Source organism: Ornithorhynchus anatinus, chromosome 14 (genome assembly GCF_004115215.2).
Source record: "Ornithorhynchus anatinus isolate Pmale09 chromosome 14, mOrnAna1.pri.v4, whole genome shotgun sequence".
Classification (NCBI taxonomy): Eukaryota; Metazoa; Chordata; class Mammalia; order Monotremata; family Ornithorhynchidae; genus Ornithorhynchus; species Ornithorhynchus anatinus.
Genome location: NC_041741.1, coordinates 17840892 through 17857003, shown reverse-complemented (window position 1 = coordinate 17857003; position 16112 = coordinate 17840892). Strand labels below are relative to the sequence as shown.

Sequence of the window (16112 nt, the reverse complement as noted above, 5' to 3'; positions counted from 1 at the left end):
ACCGACAGAGGATGGGCCTGGAAGGCAGGAGGACCTGGGTTCTAATCCTGCCTCCGCCAACTGACCGCTGGGTGACCTTGGGCAAGTTGCTTCCCGTCTCTGTGCCTCTCCCCTCAGTTGAAAAATGGGAATCAAGATCGCGAGCCCCATGTGGGACTGTGGCCAACCCGATTTGCTTGTATAACGATAATAACGATGAGGGCATTTGTTAAGGGCTATGTGCCAAGCACTGTTCTCAGCAAGGTAATCAGGTTGTCCCACGTGGGGCTCTCAGGCTTCATCCCCATTTTACAGATGAGGTAACTGAGGTACAGAGAAGTGGCTTGCCCAAAGTCACACAGCTGACAAGTGGCAGGGGCGGGATTAGAACTCACAACCTCTGACTCCCAAACCCGGGCTCCTTCCACTAAGCCACGCTTGTACCTACCCCACGGGTTAGTACAGTGCCTGGTGCATAGGAAGTACTCAACAGATGCTATTTAAAAAATCAAATACAACAAAAACAGTCCAATGCATCACTCCAAGATGCCAACACACATGAAGGAGTTGGGAGTCTCTCCACCATCAGCTAATATTCTGGAATTAAGTAGTCTTACATCCACTTAAAAAAAAAAAGCAGATGCAGTTATACGCATGCCTGAAGGGGATCCAGGAGGAGAGAGATGTTCAAAGGCATCTGCAGCCTCCTTTAAAAGATTCATATTCACACGACAACTTCTCATTTAGTTAATGCTGGGACATTACGCTAGGAATTGCTTTAGCAAAGACTAAAGTAAGCGCTCAATAAATACCATTGGGAGCGACTGATTCAAGAATAGGTGAGTGATGCCTAGTTTCACGTTACTATTCCAGAGGTTTTCAAAGGGACGCGTTTATCAGAAACATATAAACAGATCTATGGGAAAATATATCCCACAATGCAGTCATGAATGACAAGAGTTCGATTTTCAAGGACTATTACACGACCCTACTTGGCTACACGCCTGCCCAAACTGAAGTTTGGGGTGGGAGAGTAAGGGGAAGAGGACGAAGAACAGGGCAAAGGGGAAAGAGCACGGGGCCGGGGAGTCAGAGGACCTGAGTTTTAATCGCGCTTTACCAACCTGCCTGCTGTGTGACCTAGGACAAGACACTTGACTTCTCTGTGCCTCAGTTACCTCAACTGCAAAATGAGGGTTCAATTCCTGTTTTCCCTTCTGTTCACACTATGAGCCCCATGTGGGCCAGGGACTGTCCCCGACTTGATTAACCTGCATCTACCCCGTGCTTAGAACAGTACTTGACACGTAGTAAGCACGTTTTGTTGTCTGTCTCCCCGCTTCTAGACTGTGAGCCTGCTGGGTAGGGATTGTCTCTGTTGCCGAATTAGCGCTTAGTACGGTGCTCTGCACAGGGTAAGCGCCCAATAAATACGACTGAACAAATACCATTTCAGAAAAAAAAAAAAATAAAAGGAGCAAAAAACTCCCTAGGAACAAGGGAGGGGAATAACTGAGAGGAGAAGATATATATAGTGTAATTTTTACTTGTAGTCTTTAGTTACTATATATGGGGTGATTCTGTAACAGAATCTAACAAACTGCATGAAAGTCTACAGGAAAGAATGCTACACGTTTCTGAGGACATATTATGGCCGTATTGGGGAACGCAATGGAATTGCTTTGAAAAAGAAAGTAAAATTGTAAGAATCTTCTTTTGAACATCACAACCTATGCCTTCACATTTCCATCTTAAAGGGTATTTCCCGATGATGAATCTCTCAAGCGACATAGTCACACGTACAGGCTAAAATGGCACTGAAAGAAGGACTGTGTGTTCACGAATTCTCCGATTTTCCTAATACTGGATTTTCAGCTAGTATCACACATCTGGAAAACTTATATTTCATTTAAATGAGCCATTTAAAATACACCTTTAAAATACACATTTGAAATACAAAATGTTCTTGTCTGTCCGTCTCCCCCGATTAGACCGTAAGCCCGTCAAAGGGCAGGGACCGTCTCTATCTGTTACCGATTTGTACGTTCCAAGCGCTTAGTACAGTGCTCTGCACATAGTAAGCGCTCAATAAATACTACTGAATGAACACCAGCTTACCGTAAGGAGCTCTTCCGGCTAACGGGTTTATTAACGGTGTTGGATTGCCACTTCCTTCCCTCCTATTTCGGTCTGCTAGCGCTGGAAAATCTGAAAGGTCCAATCCTGTCACGTTTTCACTTCCATCTAAACGCCAATGAAGAAAACAGGTTATTAATCCCTCTGATGCTTCTTTGGGATGGTCGAGCCGAACACCAACTCTACCGGCTAGCCCGGAGAGAACTTTCATTTCAGCGTGGGCAGGCACGACTCAAACCTGAAGTCGCCGAGGAGTCATCCGAACGTCGCTGTTGGTAGGACAAAACCCTGCCTGCCACGCGGATACCTGAAATCTTGGGGAATTCAGACCCGGGAGCTAAGTGTGAAATGATTCATCATTTTTGTTTGGAAAATACCATTTCAAAGGGCTGGTCTGCCGGCAACTGAGGAAAGGGATTACGGGGAAATCTGAGGGCTAGACTGGTTCGGAAGGCCTGGCCTCTTTGCTGTTACTATTCTCTCTCCCAGCTGGTCGAACGGCTCCCCGGCTCCGGCTCGCTATCTTCCCGGCTCCCTCTTTTTTCTCCTCCTCCCCTCCCTGCCCGATGGGAGGTAGTGCCCCCGTCCTTCCCCCTCCTCTCCACAGATGTTCTTCTCTTTTGCTCCACTGCTCTTCCTCCTCCTTTCCATACAGGTCTTTCGCTTTTGCTCCACTGACCTGTCCTGGAAGAGTCACAGTATGTTTTCGGGGTTCATCGAGGGGAGCAAAGGTGTAGATACCCTTGAAGGGGAGAGAACCCTACATCCCTGGCCGCTCCGAGAGCCACTCTCCCTTTCCCAGCCTGAGACCTTTTGGCTTTGAAGCTGCCCGGGAGGATGGGAGAGGGGGAGGGAGGGAAGAGAAGAAGGGAAGAAAAAACACAAACCATTTCTCTCCCGTCCCGAGGAGGTGACAGGACCGAGGTGCTGGTTTTGTCTCTAAAACGATGGGGAAGGACCTGAGCGATGATTTGGAAAATTCTTCCGGGCCCTTCCCGGTTTGAGACCTACCAACTCATTACTACGATACAGGCCGTGAGGTAATTTTCAGAGCACTTTTCCGACGCTACAGGATCACAACCTGAGAAGCAGCTCCGGCTTGGGGTACGGGAAGATCCAGGAAATGCACCTGGGAAGGGACTGCCTAGGGCCCTCCTGCTGGCTACACCACCTTCCCTACTCGGAAAGTCCAGCCTGAAGGGAGCTCTGCTCTTAATCTCCGTTTCAGAAGAGTTGCTTGACTGCCTGACCTCTTTTCGGGATCCGGCTCTACGGGGCCCAGGGCAACCACACTTGCATCCAGCTGCCCTGGGGCCTGGGAACATGTTTCCAATCATTTTCGGGCATTCGTTTAGAAGCTGCTAGCTTTCCTCGGGTTCCGTTTCACGTTTCGTGTTCAAGAGAGGGGGCTGACGGTAGTTTTTGCTTATTTTACTCTGCTCCCAATGGAAAAAAGAAGAACATTTTCAATGCACACTTTTAATTTTTTAATGTTCTCCGAAAATGTGAAATGTCATACTGCAGCTGTGTTCAGGGACGTTTTTGCTCCTGCACACCCCAAGTTCATCCTCTCAACCTGTGTCTCTCGAGCTCCTTCCCCTCGTTACTGGGTCCCCCTCCCAATGCCTGGATACCTGGGTCTCCGCCCCGAGGTCCGATGAACCTTGCTGTCTTGAAGGTCCCTGAATGGCTCCGATCTCCGTCCTCTAGTGCCTAGGCACCGTGAACTTTGAACCTGCGCCCCTGGATTAAATCGGTTTCTCCAGGCCCACACTGCTGCTACAGACCAAAGGGGTTGGGAGCCAGGTAAGTTCAGTAACATCGTTGGAATAAGGCCATATCACCCCTGTACTGTTTTTGTTAGTCTGTTTCTTTAATGAGGGGGGTTAGGGAGGAACAGGAGAGGGAGGGGCCGGGAAAAGAGTCTAAAGAGGCCAGAAAACTGCTCAGGACAGGGCAGAGCGAAAAGTGAACACTGTAAGAGGAGGAGGAAGAGGCGGGAAGGGAGTTGATTTTCCGGCAGCGACTGGATGTAATGTCAGACGGGGCTACGTCGGCATTAAGTGCGTGACGCGGCTCCGGATTTTAGGTACTGTGGTTGTTGGGAACTGGGGGGGGTCTGCCAGTATACTTGTTTTTCTGCCTGCCCCATTTCCTGTGGTTCCATACATCTTTACCCACTTTGTGAACAAGTATTCCTCGGTGATTTAAAGCTACTCCCATCGAATTTCAACAAGTGTCCTCTTATGTGGGATCTGGTGGTAAACAATTCCGGGCTCACCCTGTCCACACAATATACGGCATCGTAGGCTTCGATCCCAACACCGCCCCAATCGCCCCCGGCCTGGTAAGCCTTCGTGTCACCCGATTCTCCGTCTTTTCTGTTTCCTCCCCACGAGCGGCTCCATCCCACCTGAAGATTTTGGTCGCCCTTCTTGGTTTCTTTTCCGGGCCTGTCACATCGTTCTTAAAATGCACCGGCCAGAAATGCCTACCGGCTCGTAAGTGTGAATTCACATAGCTTTGAAACAGCGGTAAAACCATTCTGTTTGATTTTCGAAACCTTTCCTGACGGCGCCTGAAACTCTGTCGATACGTTCTGGCTGCCGCTCCATATACCGGATGGATAATTTAAGGAACCCATCGAAGGTGAAGGCCTGTTTCCTCGGCCATGAACGCTACCCTCACGGTCCATCGTCCGGTAGGCTTGTGGTGGATTACTTCCACCTACATGCACTCCCTGCCTTACATTTCCTCCCACTGTTCTGCCCTCTGAGCCAGTTTGGCATTCCGTGCCAAAGGGAGAAAGGCTCAATCTGTCCAATACGACGGGAGAAGGGGCAATCTCTCGCCACGATTCCTGCGTAGCCGGAACACAACACATCAGAGCCAGCATTTTACATGGTCTTAGGGTTCTCGTGACTTAAAGCTTCTTCCAGGACACCCTCCCAAAATTAAGCTTACCTGTTCCATTAAAAATGTTACTTGATAAGGAGTTATTCATTCCAAAAGCTTGATTCCTGTTCATTCCAAATCCAGACATACTGTGTGCGTAGAAAATAATTTTAGATTGAAAATCGCTGTCATTTACTTGAGGAAAATGAGAAACAACTGGACACTGTCTCTTTCGTGTTCCTGATACAGTCAGGTTAGAAAGCAGTACTGGTCATAATTTTCTAAATTCAGTACTCCTTGCTTTTCTGTGTCCTTGTTAATTATCTTGTTATCGGCCCAATTAAAGCTGCTTTTCTATTACAGATATGGAAATCGCAGAATGTCCGAATAGATCAGCACCGTGGTAGAGCATAAATATTGTCAGGGTTCCCTCTGGGCTACCGGAAGGCAACAGTAAACAGGAAGTCCGAGGGCCTAACACTTCACCCACCTACGGGTGTTTCACTTGGAGAGGATTCACTTGCCCTGGCTTACTATCGTAAGAGCCAAGCTAGCAGCGTGGCTCAGTGGCAAGAGCGTGGGCTTGGGAGTCGGAGGACATGGGTTCTAATCCCGGCTCCGTCACTTGTCTGCTGTGTGACCTTGGGCAAGCCACTTTACTTCTCTGGGCCTCAATTACCTCATCTGGAAAATGGGGATTAAGACTGTGAGCCCCAGGTGGGACAACTTGATTACCTTGGATCTACCCCAGTGCTTAGAACAGTGCTTGGGACATAGCAAGCACTTAACAAATACCATCATCATCATCATTATTATTATTATTACTATGCAACCTTCACTCTTTCTGTCCAAATCGCATCATTTTCTACTTGCAGCATTACGCTCAGCATCATAAAAAGAATCTTGGAAAGAATGGCGAGTGGAGCTAAATAAAGTTGGGTCCGGACAAGTAAGAATTCTAATAAAAATCAGAAATACAACCCCATAACTGCCATTTCTCTGGATACAGAGTGCATCATTGTGGGCATTATTGGTCCCCTTGGGCAGGCAAGGACAAAGGGATATTTCAGCAATTTCAGAAACATAATCATGGCCTAGTGGATAAACCTCGGGCCTGGGAGTCAGGGGAGCTGGGTTCTAATCCCAGCTCCACCACTGGCCAGCTGTGTGACTTTGGGTGAATTCACTTAATTTCTGTGTGCATCAGCTTCCTCAATTGCAAAATGAGGGTTCAATACCTCTGGCAGTTTGAGTCCCATGTGGCAAAGAGACTGTATTTGGTCTGGTTAACTTGTCCTACCTTAGAGGTTGGAACAGCACTGGACACATAGTATGCATTAAGGAAACACCATTTAAAAAACAAATGCATGCAAATGATAAAACCAGAAACTTCCAACACCTAAAACCTCATCACAGAAAATTCTGTGAGAATTTCAGAGCAGTGCTGGTGAGCTTTCTGGGGCGGGGGGGTCGTTCGGCAACTTCAAAGAACAAACTTACAAGCGAAAGTTCAATAAATCTCAACAGAAGCTAAAATATTCGAAGACAAAATCCATTCAAAAACATACACAATCAATGAGAGGCACTACAGTACACAGTAACAAATCCAACAACATTACGGTCTGCTTAAAAAAAATAGAGGATGCCGAAAGGGCAATTCCTCGTAACAAAAAAAAAAAAATCAGAAAAATGAAATTAGAAAGGGATCGAATGTAAGCATAAGATTAAAGCAAAGAACTGGAATTTGCCAGGCGACAGTAAACAGGAAATGTGCTAACTACCTAAAATATTTGAAGTATTTGCAGGGGGCAAAACCTAAAAGAGGAAGTAGACCCAGGGAAGGAGATAAGAAAGGGCCTTCTGCAACTCTTGTCTCATCTCAATCATTGCCCACTTACAACTTTTCCAAAAACCTTTCTCCAATCAAGTTCCCGTAAAGGAATATTAACATTCCTGACAGGGTAACAGGTTCCTTTTAGAGGCCTGAAAGACTCAGTTTGCCAACCAAGCCTGCTGCTCTGTTGGTCTAACACAAGCTGTAATTATATGGGGGGGGGGGAGAAAATATAAAAACAAAACGGTATAACATCGTGGGTAGGCTTCTTCAGAGATCCCTTTTTGGTAAACATTTCTTCATTCAGTCTAATTAGTCATAAGCAGAGGACTGAATGTGTATCAATCTGCAGATCGATCACTTAATTGATCTTCCACCTCTTTCTACACTCTCTACTCTCATTCGCACGGACGGCCCCTGTACTGCACGCGTCTCTTGCCTTCGCTGGGACGAGGGAGAACGCGCCAGCGGAACGTGGCCAGTGGGCACTTAGGATGAGACCGTCTGCCAGAACGGAGCTCTTCACATTAAACATCTCGCCGTGATTTTTCGGAGGATTTTTTTTGTAAAGCCAGGGATTTTGGAAAAAAAAAAAAAAAAGGAGAAGTACTGCACTGAAAGAGTTTTCCCTATCTGAAGGTCCCGGCTGCTCCCTGGGGGGGGGGGGGGGGGGGTCTATTTTTAGAATGGGGACGTGCTACAACCCTCCTGCCCTTCCCCAGCCCGCCCCCCGGGGCCGGGGCCTCTGAAGCCCTTCTCAGCAGCCCTGATCCTCTGGCATCTTGTGGAGACTCTACCTGACTGCTGAACTGCCGGAGAGGGGAAGGCCTAAGACAGACGTCGCCAGAGAATAGAGGGGTCAGAGACACAGAGACATCGGTGATAAGGCGAAAGACCAAACAGAGCACACGATCGAACCACCTTACCTGTTCACAGTAAAAGGTTGTCGAGAGGGTTGCTGCTTTGGCATACAGATTATGCTTGGCGAGCTTCTGTTAGGGCTACCTAATCCTGAACTGCTCATGCTATTTGTCCTGCTGGGAATTCCAATGCCCTGACCAACCTGGGAGTGGTTCATCATATTCCTAGGATTCATAGGCAATATACCTCTGAAAGACAAACCCGTTACACCAAAGTAAGTTTCCAACTCTCCTCCTAGGTCCCCACAAGAAATCCGGCGGACCCCGGGATTGGGAAATGGCTCTCTGAGCTGAAATGACCTCGTTCTTAGAAGGGTCTGCCTCTCCTCCCTTCTCCCCACACCTCCTCCCCCGACCCCCACCTCTGGAATCCGACGGAGGGTGGGCAGATCCGAGACGATTGACAACGTGCGTTCAACTTAAGCTCTTCTCGCAGATTCCATAATGCAAACGTTGGCTCCGTACCCGCTTTTTATTTTGATATCATGACTGCCGGATATCGGAGCGTGGCCAAGTGAGGCCATCCTGTCCAGTACGCCGGACCGTCGGCATACGCCCTCTCGCTCCCCCAGCCCGGTCGCGTAGAAACGCTCCTGACCGCCGCTGAACGTCAGGCATTTCTGACCGTACAGAAAGCCTCGTCCTCTAACGTACGGGCAGTCTATTTGTTTTCTGGCGGTGAGATGCCCTGAACCAGAAAACGGAGGGACCGGAGAGTTTTCCTTTTACGAAAAACACAGCCAGACTGTTTTCATCACAACTGTATGTTTTGCAGAAATATTCTGATTCACCAAAAAATACCTGCTGGGAGATGGAGGCGTATGAAGTGACATGGTCGGTACCCCTGTTGTTGGCGTTACATGACTAGGTAACTGAGTGCCTTGTGATAAGCTGCGATTTAACTGAGGAGTATTGTTGCTCATTCCCCTCATTGGAAGGCCTAGTGCACCTATTAAAAAAGGAAAAAGAGGAAAAAATGCAGAGTGGGGAAATTCATCGTCAAAAGGAACACACGTGCTTCCCATCCGCTGGAAGTGGAAAACTCACACTATCCCATCATGGATATTTTCTTCAAAGGGGTAAAACGGAAAAATCATACGTCTAACAGGATCTGGTCAATTAAAGTAGATTCTGGAAAGAAATCTGGTGAATAAAATGGTGGCAAGTTCAAGGGATTTTTTTTTTTTTACCCATCTATATTCACTTTAATTTCAACTCTAAATAAATCGGGGGGCGGGGGGTTCAATTTGTGCAATTAAAAAAACTCTACAGTTGCCATTGACTTACTGATAAAATCGACTACAGGAAGTTTGGAAGCTTAAGAGTCGTGATACGAAAAGGTGTTTCGCTTTTGTACAGTTTTAAATACGTAATGTATTACCTCCGTCCAAAGTGTCATACTTTATGAAATGTCACCATCTTGTAGGGGGTTTTCATTTTAAAAACAGATATACCTTTTGATTTGCCCTGTCAAAACCATAAGCCGAGAAAGTGGAAAAGTTTAAAAGGCAGATAAGGAAAGGGAATCCCGCTTAACTGAAGTCCTTCATTCACCGGTCCCTTTCAAGACGTATGTTAAAAATACGTAGCCTCGCACTGTTTTTTCAATCGTATTTATAAATTAAGCTTGCATCTCTAACAGTGCTAGACAATTTACAGTAAAATGGCTGCAGCTGTTAATTTACCTCAGGGAAACTAGAAAAGGTGAAGCCTCGATTGGTCATATTTGGTCTCGGCTGGCTCACGGGTAGCATCCAAAGCAGAGCCATTAACGGCTCAGAATTCACCTAGAGTTTTTTTTGGGGGGGTGGGCGGGGGAGGTTGCCACAGGGATACTCCTCAGGGACCAGACCTAGGACTAGTGGTTTTTTTTTTTTTAATTGGTGATCTGGACAGAGAAATGGAAACTATATTCCACATCTGCAGACGTCAAAACTGGATGGGACTGAAAGACTGAAAAACTCACAGTCGTCCTGATAAATTGGGGAAACGGTCCTCTTAAAAAAAATCGGGTTCGAATTCAAAGATGGGAAATGCAATTTAAAGCTATTATGGACCAAAGTACAGAACGGGGAAAGGCTGGCTAAGGCGACCTACGACAGGAATGACCTGGATGCTGTTTCTAGATGCTCGGAATTCAAATAAAAGAGTAATGCCGCGTGTACTTACTGTAGATTCAATCGTACTGCGGGTCTACATTACAGGATTAGTGGCCGCAAGACTTGGGAAGTGCTTTTTCTGGGATACTCTCCGCTCATTAGAGAATTCTACCTCTCCGTACTTCAGTATCAACGATTGATAGACGGGTGACAAAACTTATGTAAGGAGATGAAGAAGTCATCCCATAAGGAAAATGGAAGGAATTCTGGAGTCCTCAGGCTAGAGAAGGCTGAGGAGTGACTATTTCCAAATATATGATTTCTATGAGGATTCCCTGCTCTCTTTAGAATAAAACGAGGAAAGGGCCTTGAATTAAAAAGCAGGAGAGGATTTTAATGGGCTAAAATTCTCTTCCATCTCTTGCTCCCTTGCAGAGGTGCTAATGAGTAGTGATAACACCAAAGGGCTAGGAAGAAGCAAAACAAAACCTCTAGTAATCCACCCTCTTGGATACTGAATCCTAGATTTAAAATGTCTATATTTTCCAAGTTCGATTAAACAGTCACAATGCAGGTTTTCTGATAACTGCAGCTTAGATTGACGCTGGGTAAAACAGACCCAAAATTTTCCTTTCCATCAGGTCTGAGCTAAGTTGGCCCTTAGAGACTGTGAGCTAGCTGTAGGCAGGAATGTGTCCGTCGGTATATTGTACTCTCCCAAGAGTTTAGAACCGTGCTTTGCGCACAGTAAGCGCTCAATTATAACTATGGAGAAAAAGAAGACGATTTTAAGTGTTTTAGATTTATCTGTAAGTAATGTAAACTGTTTTTTAACACTACCCCAAACCCAAGTTCTGGAACCTAAATGTGTGGGCTACAATAATAAGTATGCACGGGAGGACAAAGCGGGTGAAAAGTTAAATAAATTGCCAAATAGATAGATCACTTTCCACTAACTCCTGCTATTTTTTAAAAAAGATGACAACAGAGTTCAAAATAGTTTTCTTTTTCAATTTATCTCAATGGAGAATTATGGCGAGAAGCAAGACAATCAAATTAATGACTACCTGGAAATACGGATTGGAGCTGAAAAGGATTCCTATTTTCTGCTTGACCCAGAAGGAGACAATTGGTTTAGAAAATAACTCTTTTTTAAAAATGATTCAATAAAATGTAGACTGTGTTCTATTTAATAATAAGCTGCTGTCTGATGAAAACCAATTGATGTTTCACTACAGGGAAGCAGCATGGCTTAGTGGACACAGCCCGGGCTTGGGAGTCAGAGGACGTGGGTTCTAATCCCGCTCTGCCACTTTTCTGCTGTGTGACCTTGGGCAAGCCACTTAACTTCTCAGTTTCCTCATCTGGAAAATGGGGACTGTGAGCCCCACGTGGGACAACCTGATTACCTTGTCTCTACCCCCGCCGCTTCGAACAGCGCTCGGTACGCAGTAAGCGCTTAACAAATACTATAATAATAACTGTAACAACAGACTAATTATCCACTATTCGACTTACAGCAGGCAAAGCTCATAAAATCCTCACGGCTCAATAGGAAAAACTCAATAACGGTCGAGCTAAGCCTATTCTGTTCCTGAAAAGACAGAACCACGGCAGATACAATCCCCGGTCGTAGCGTGCCTTTCCTCCCGGGAAGAAAGTTAGGGAAGCCTTCCCGAAGAGGAAGTTTCTAGTGCTCTTCGACCAGTTACTCGAGGCCCGGGAAACACGGAGCTCTGGTCCTATCGCCGGTAGCACGCTGTCCAAACACTGTGCCTTGCTCCAAGTAAAGCATCCCTGGGGCAAAAGTTTAGAAGGAGTAGGCGACAAATGATCTCAGATGCAAGGCAGCTACTTCAGGGTAGCTGAGATGTGCCTCTACTAAAGTGGTGGACTCCTCCTTGGAAGTGTAGTTAGCGTTTCTGAGGTTCTTGGGGAAGGCTATCTTCAGTAAACAAGTGTTTATCTCTACCCACATTTGATGTAATTACAAGCCCAGCTTTCTGCAGGGGAAGGTTTCCGCACAATTCTCTAAAACAAATGTTAGCATCACTTATGAAAGTTGAGGTTCTCAGCCTACTTAAAATCCACGCTAATTGGGCTACCGGACAAAAATGGAAAGCAAAAAGGTCTGCTAAATTCAGAACTGAGATTTGGAAATATTTGCTACTCTGTTTTTATTGACTGGACCCACATCACTTCCCTAAGAATCTAATCTCTTTTAAATGCTCCCTTAAATGTCTACTCATCTTCCCGCCAGACCATTTCTTTTCCCGTTAGTCCGAAAAAAGTACAATTTTTTACAGACATCTGGCAATATATACCAGGTGCTTCCTAAGCAATAGCTGGCGACAGGCAGAGAGCCCACCTACAAAGCAGTAGTGTGCAAGATTAGAGGCCACTGAAGGCACCTCTCAATTCTACTGTATTATCCTCCCCCAAGCGATCAGTATAGTGCCCTGCCGCTCAGTAATCGCTCAATAACTACCACTGATTGATCGATGAGAATATGCTCATAATAATAATAATGTTGGCATTTGTTAAGCGCTTACTAGGTGCAGAGCACTGTTCTAAGTGTTGGGTAATCAGGTTGTCCCACGTGAGGCTCACAGTTAATCCCCATTTTACAGACGAGGGAACTGAGGCACAGAGAAGTGAAGTGACTTGCCCACAGTCGCACAGCTGACAAGTGGCGGGGCCGGGATTCGAACCCATGACCTCGGACTCCCGAGCCCGGTCTCTCTTCCACTGAGCCACGCTGCTTCTCCGTTCATGTGCTGGACGGTAGGGAACCCTACCCAGAATTGATATACAGAATGTCAAACATACTGTTCTTACTCCGGGAAACTGCTGCGGCCCGTCGAGAGCGTACGAGTTCACTGAGTAACAGGTCCTACCGAAACCAGCGTGGCTGAATGGAGAGAGCACGGGCCTGGGAGTCGGAAAGACCTGGATTCTAATCCCGGCTCCGCCACTTGTCTGCTGTGTGACCTTGGGCATGCCCCTTCACTTCCCTGGGCCTCAGTTACCTCACTCATTCGGTCGTATTTATCTGACAGATGGATTGAGAGTGGGAGCCCCATGTGGGACAGGGACTGTGTCCAACCTAATAAACTTGTATCTACCCCAGTGCTTAGCACGTAGTAAGTACTTAACAAGTACCATTATAAATGTTGTTATTTTTATTGTTACTATTAGGCTGTCAGCATGACAAAAATTCCAGTAAATTCCCGAGTCAGGGTTGCCACGGGGAAACCTCTCCAGACGAGCCTTCGCATAGTTCGTGCAGATGATGTGCGAGGGTCACGTAAAACCGAGGTCACTGTATCAATCGGTGGTATTTATTAAGCGCTTACCGTGTGCAGAGCGCCGGACTGAGCGGTTGGGAGAGTACAGTTCGACATATAAAGGGACACATTCCCCGCCCACGACGAGCTGACGGTCTAGAGGCCAGCTGACAGACTCGACAGACGAGCTCCCTGCCCACCACGAGCTAAATCTTAGCAGGCCTCAATTAGTGAGGATAAACTCCCCGGCGCTGGACATTCAGAGGGGGGATTCTGCCCTAGCCAAACCGGCCGAGCACCTCTGCGACCAACGGACGGGGCCTGGCCTATTACCACCTTGCTAGGTCTCCCCAGGAGGGCTCGTACGGAAGACTTCGGAAGAACCGCTTAGGGTCCAACCTATTTGTTCATTTCGTCGACCATCTCCCCGACAGACTGTTAAGGTCCTCGCATTTAGACCGTGAGCTCGTGGTGGGCAGGGAGCGTGTCTGTTCACTGTTATACCGTACGCTCCCAAGCACTCTGCACACAGTAAGCGCTCGATAAATACAAGCGGAGGAACAGATGAACGAATCTGAATTCCCCTGTCTGTTCCCCAAAGTCTAGTTCGGGGCCCTGTACCCAGGAGGTATTCGATAAACGTGACTGACATTGATTGCTTCACTTTATCGACCCCTCCCTTCCACTGCGAAGAATTCAAATAGAGTCTGGCATTAGTCTTTTCCCCCGTCGGGGATCAATCGGCCAAGATTGCTCTCGATTTGGAGAACAGCAGAAATGCGGGTTACTAGAGCTTTCTAGTTGATGAAATGCCAGACAGCATGGCTTTTACTGCACTGTTCCTTAAGTAGCAGCCGATTCATGTCTAAAAAAGGCAAGGGAGAAACCAGAGGGCACGGGGGGAAAAAAAAGGAAACACAAAATAATTTCCTGACACAATCGCAGCGTAATGCGGTATGCCAGTTTTTTACGATCCACGTACATTTTGCTTTTTGGAAAAACTGAAGATAAAATCCAAAGCAATTTGTTTGCTTTCATCTGACCTATAAATGCGTTTGGTCTCGATTTTTTTTATTTATCGTTTAGCTTCTGATGTAGATATTTTCGGATAATGTCGGTTCGACTGCACACTGCTTTATAGAGAAATATAATTAGGGTACCCAATTCGTGATAATGGAATTCCGACATTTCTATCCCCAAAATAATCGAAACATGCAGAATAAGCAAGCATGAGAGGATAAACAATAATATAAGAAAAGCAAAGAAAGTTACCTGCCTACCCTTCCCAAAGCCCATATATAAATGTACATTAAAGCAACTCTTACTCTTAAAAAGGACCACGAAATTGCAAAATTCTTACTTTGTTGCCCGTATAAACTTGCCCCAAACTGAGACAGCTGACCTGATGTTGATGGTGATGCCAGCATCTACAAACAAATTAATTATGAATTAGATTAAAGCCCCGAGAAATGACACAAATTACAGCGCGAAGATTCTGAAGTGCAGCGTTATAATCCGGCTCGGCACACTACATTAATTCGATTCCATTTTTATTAAGCTATCAATTCCCAGAAGAAGTTCAGAACAATAACAGGCAGCGTGATCACAAAATATAAACGGTAATAAATGAAAACGAACACTCTCTCCGATAAAATGGACCCGACGCGCTAACTGGAAGGACTCGGAGGACGAAATGGAAATTGCAGTTTTAATCAAGTCCTCTAGACTGTGAGCCTGTCGTGGGCAGGAAGGTGTCCGTTGTTACTGTGTATCCTCCCAAGCGCTTGGTACAGCGCTCCGCACGCAGTGAGCGCTCACTAAATACGACCGAATGAATAAAGCGAAACGGCAGTGGAAATGGTACTTGGTGAGGTTCTTCTCGGTGCCATGTACACGATTAAGCGCTTGGAAAGAACAAAACAAGCTGGTGACACATGCCCTACCCACGAGAGTTTACACGCTAACTGGGGGAGTCAAGCATAAAAGTATTACACAATAATCACAACAAACAACTGGATGCACGATGGAATAAATATCTCTCCGTAAGTGCTGCGGGTGGGTGTAAATGAGCCCGGAAGCGCTAGAAGTGACCGACTTGATATGGTTGTAGGCTATTACTTGGGGATCAGGAGGGGAGGAACGAGCACGAGGAAGGGAATGAAATCGCGGAATCGAGAGAGCGCGGTCCAGTCGGGAGGAACGAAGAAAGCGATTAGGGGGAAGTGGCCAAGCAGCACGACGTGGTGGAGAGGGCCCGGCAGCGGGAGTCGGGGGTTCTAATCCCGGCTCCGTCGCTGGTCTCCTGTGGGGCCTCGGGCAAGTCACTTCGCTTCTCTGTGCCTCAGTTACCTCATCTGGAAAACGGGGATTGAGCCCGGGAGCCCCAGGTGGGACAGGGACGGCGTCCAACCCGACTGGACTGTAGCGTGGACTGGGGCTTGGAGACGAGCAGAGCGGCCAATGCAGTATGCGGTGGCAAGGCCAGAGTGTGGGACAGGAGAGTAGCAGCTCGGACGGAGCGGAAGGGGTGATTCAGGAAGATATCGTGCAGGGAAAACCCACCAGGATTGGGCAGGAGACTGGAAAATGACAAGCTACAAATAATAAAACCCAAAGAGCAGCCACGCACGGTAGTTGTTTTTCCAGTTCTAAAGAAGCCGATTTTGCAGTCACCTTCGATCCAGGTACAGCTTGGGTTTGAAACAGCATGTGTGTTGAGAAATGCTTTTTAGGCCGTGCTAAGTATTGGCACGGCTACTAGTTGACCCCAGCGCTTAGTACAGTGCCTGGCACATAGAACGTGTTTTAACAAATACCTTCACTATTATTATTACTAACGGTGAGCAGTCACAGCGCACGTACGTTGAGAAATGTTTTTAGGCTGTGCTAAGTATTGGCACGGCTACTAGTTAACCCCAGCGCTTAGTACAGTGCCTGGCACATAATAAGTGTTTAACAAATA

The 16112-nt window shown here is 46.7% G+C and overlaps 1 protein-coding gene across 8 annotated transcripts in view; it reads right to left on the bottom strand.

The window, feature by feature from the left end:
• Nucleotides 1-16112, bottom strand: part of CNOT2 (CCR4-NOT transcription complex subunit 2) — a 119644-nt gene that overhangs the window by 20465 nt on the left and 83067 nt on the right. For 7 of the 8 annotated variants that reach the window (XM_007666308.3, XM_007666304.2, XM_029078596.1 and 4 more), the window contains 5 exons: nucleotides 14511-14577; nucleotides 8566-8713; nucleotides 7771-7953; nucleotides 5080-5159; nucleotides 2098-2223 (listed from right to left, as the gene is read on the bottom strand). In XM_007666308.3, coding sequence (XP_007664498.1) covers nucleotides 2098-2223; nucleotides 5080-5159; nucleotides 7771-7953; nucleotides 8566-8713; nucleotides 14511-14577 — 604 coding nt within the window. The remainder of the gene's footprint in view (nucleotides 1-2097; nucleotides 2224-5079; nucleotides 5160-7770; nucleotides 7954-8565; nucleotides 8714-14510; nucleotides 14578-16112) is intronic. The other variant, XM_029078597.1, reaches the window with a different exon arrangement.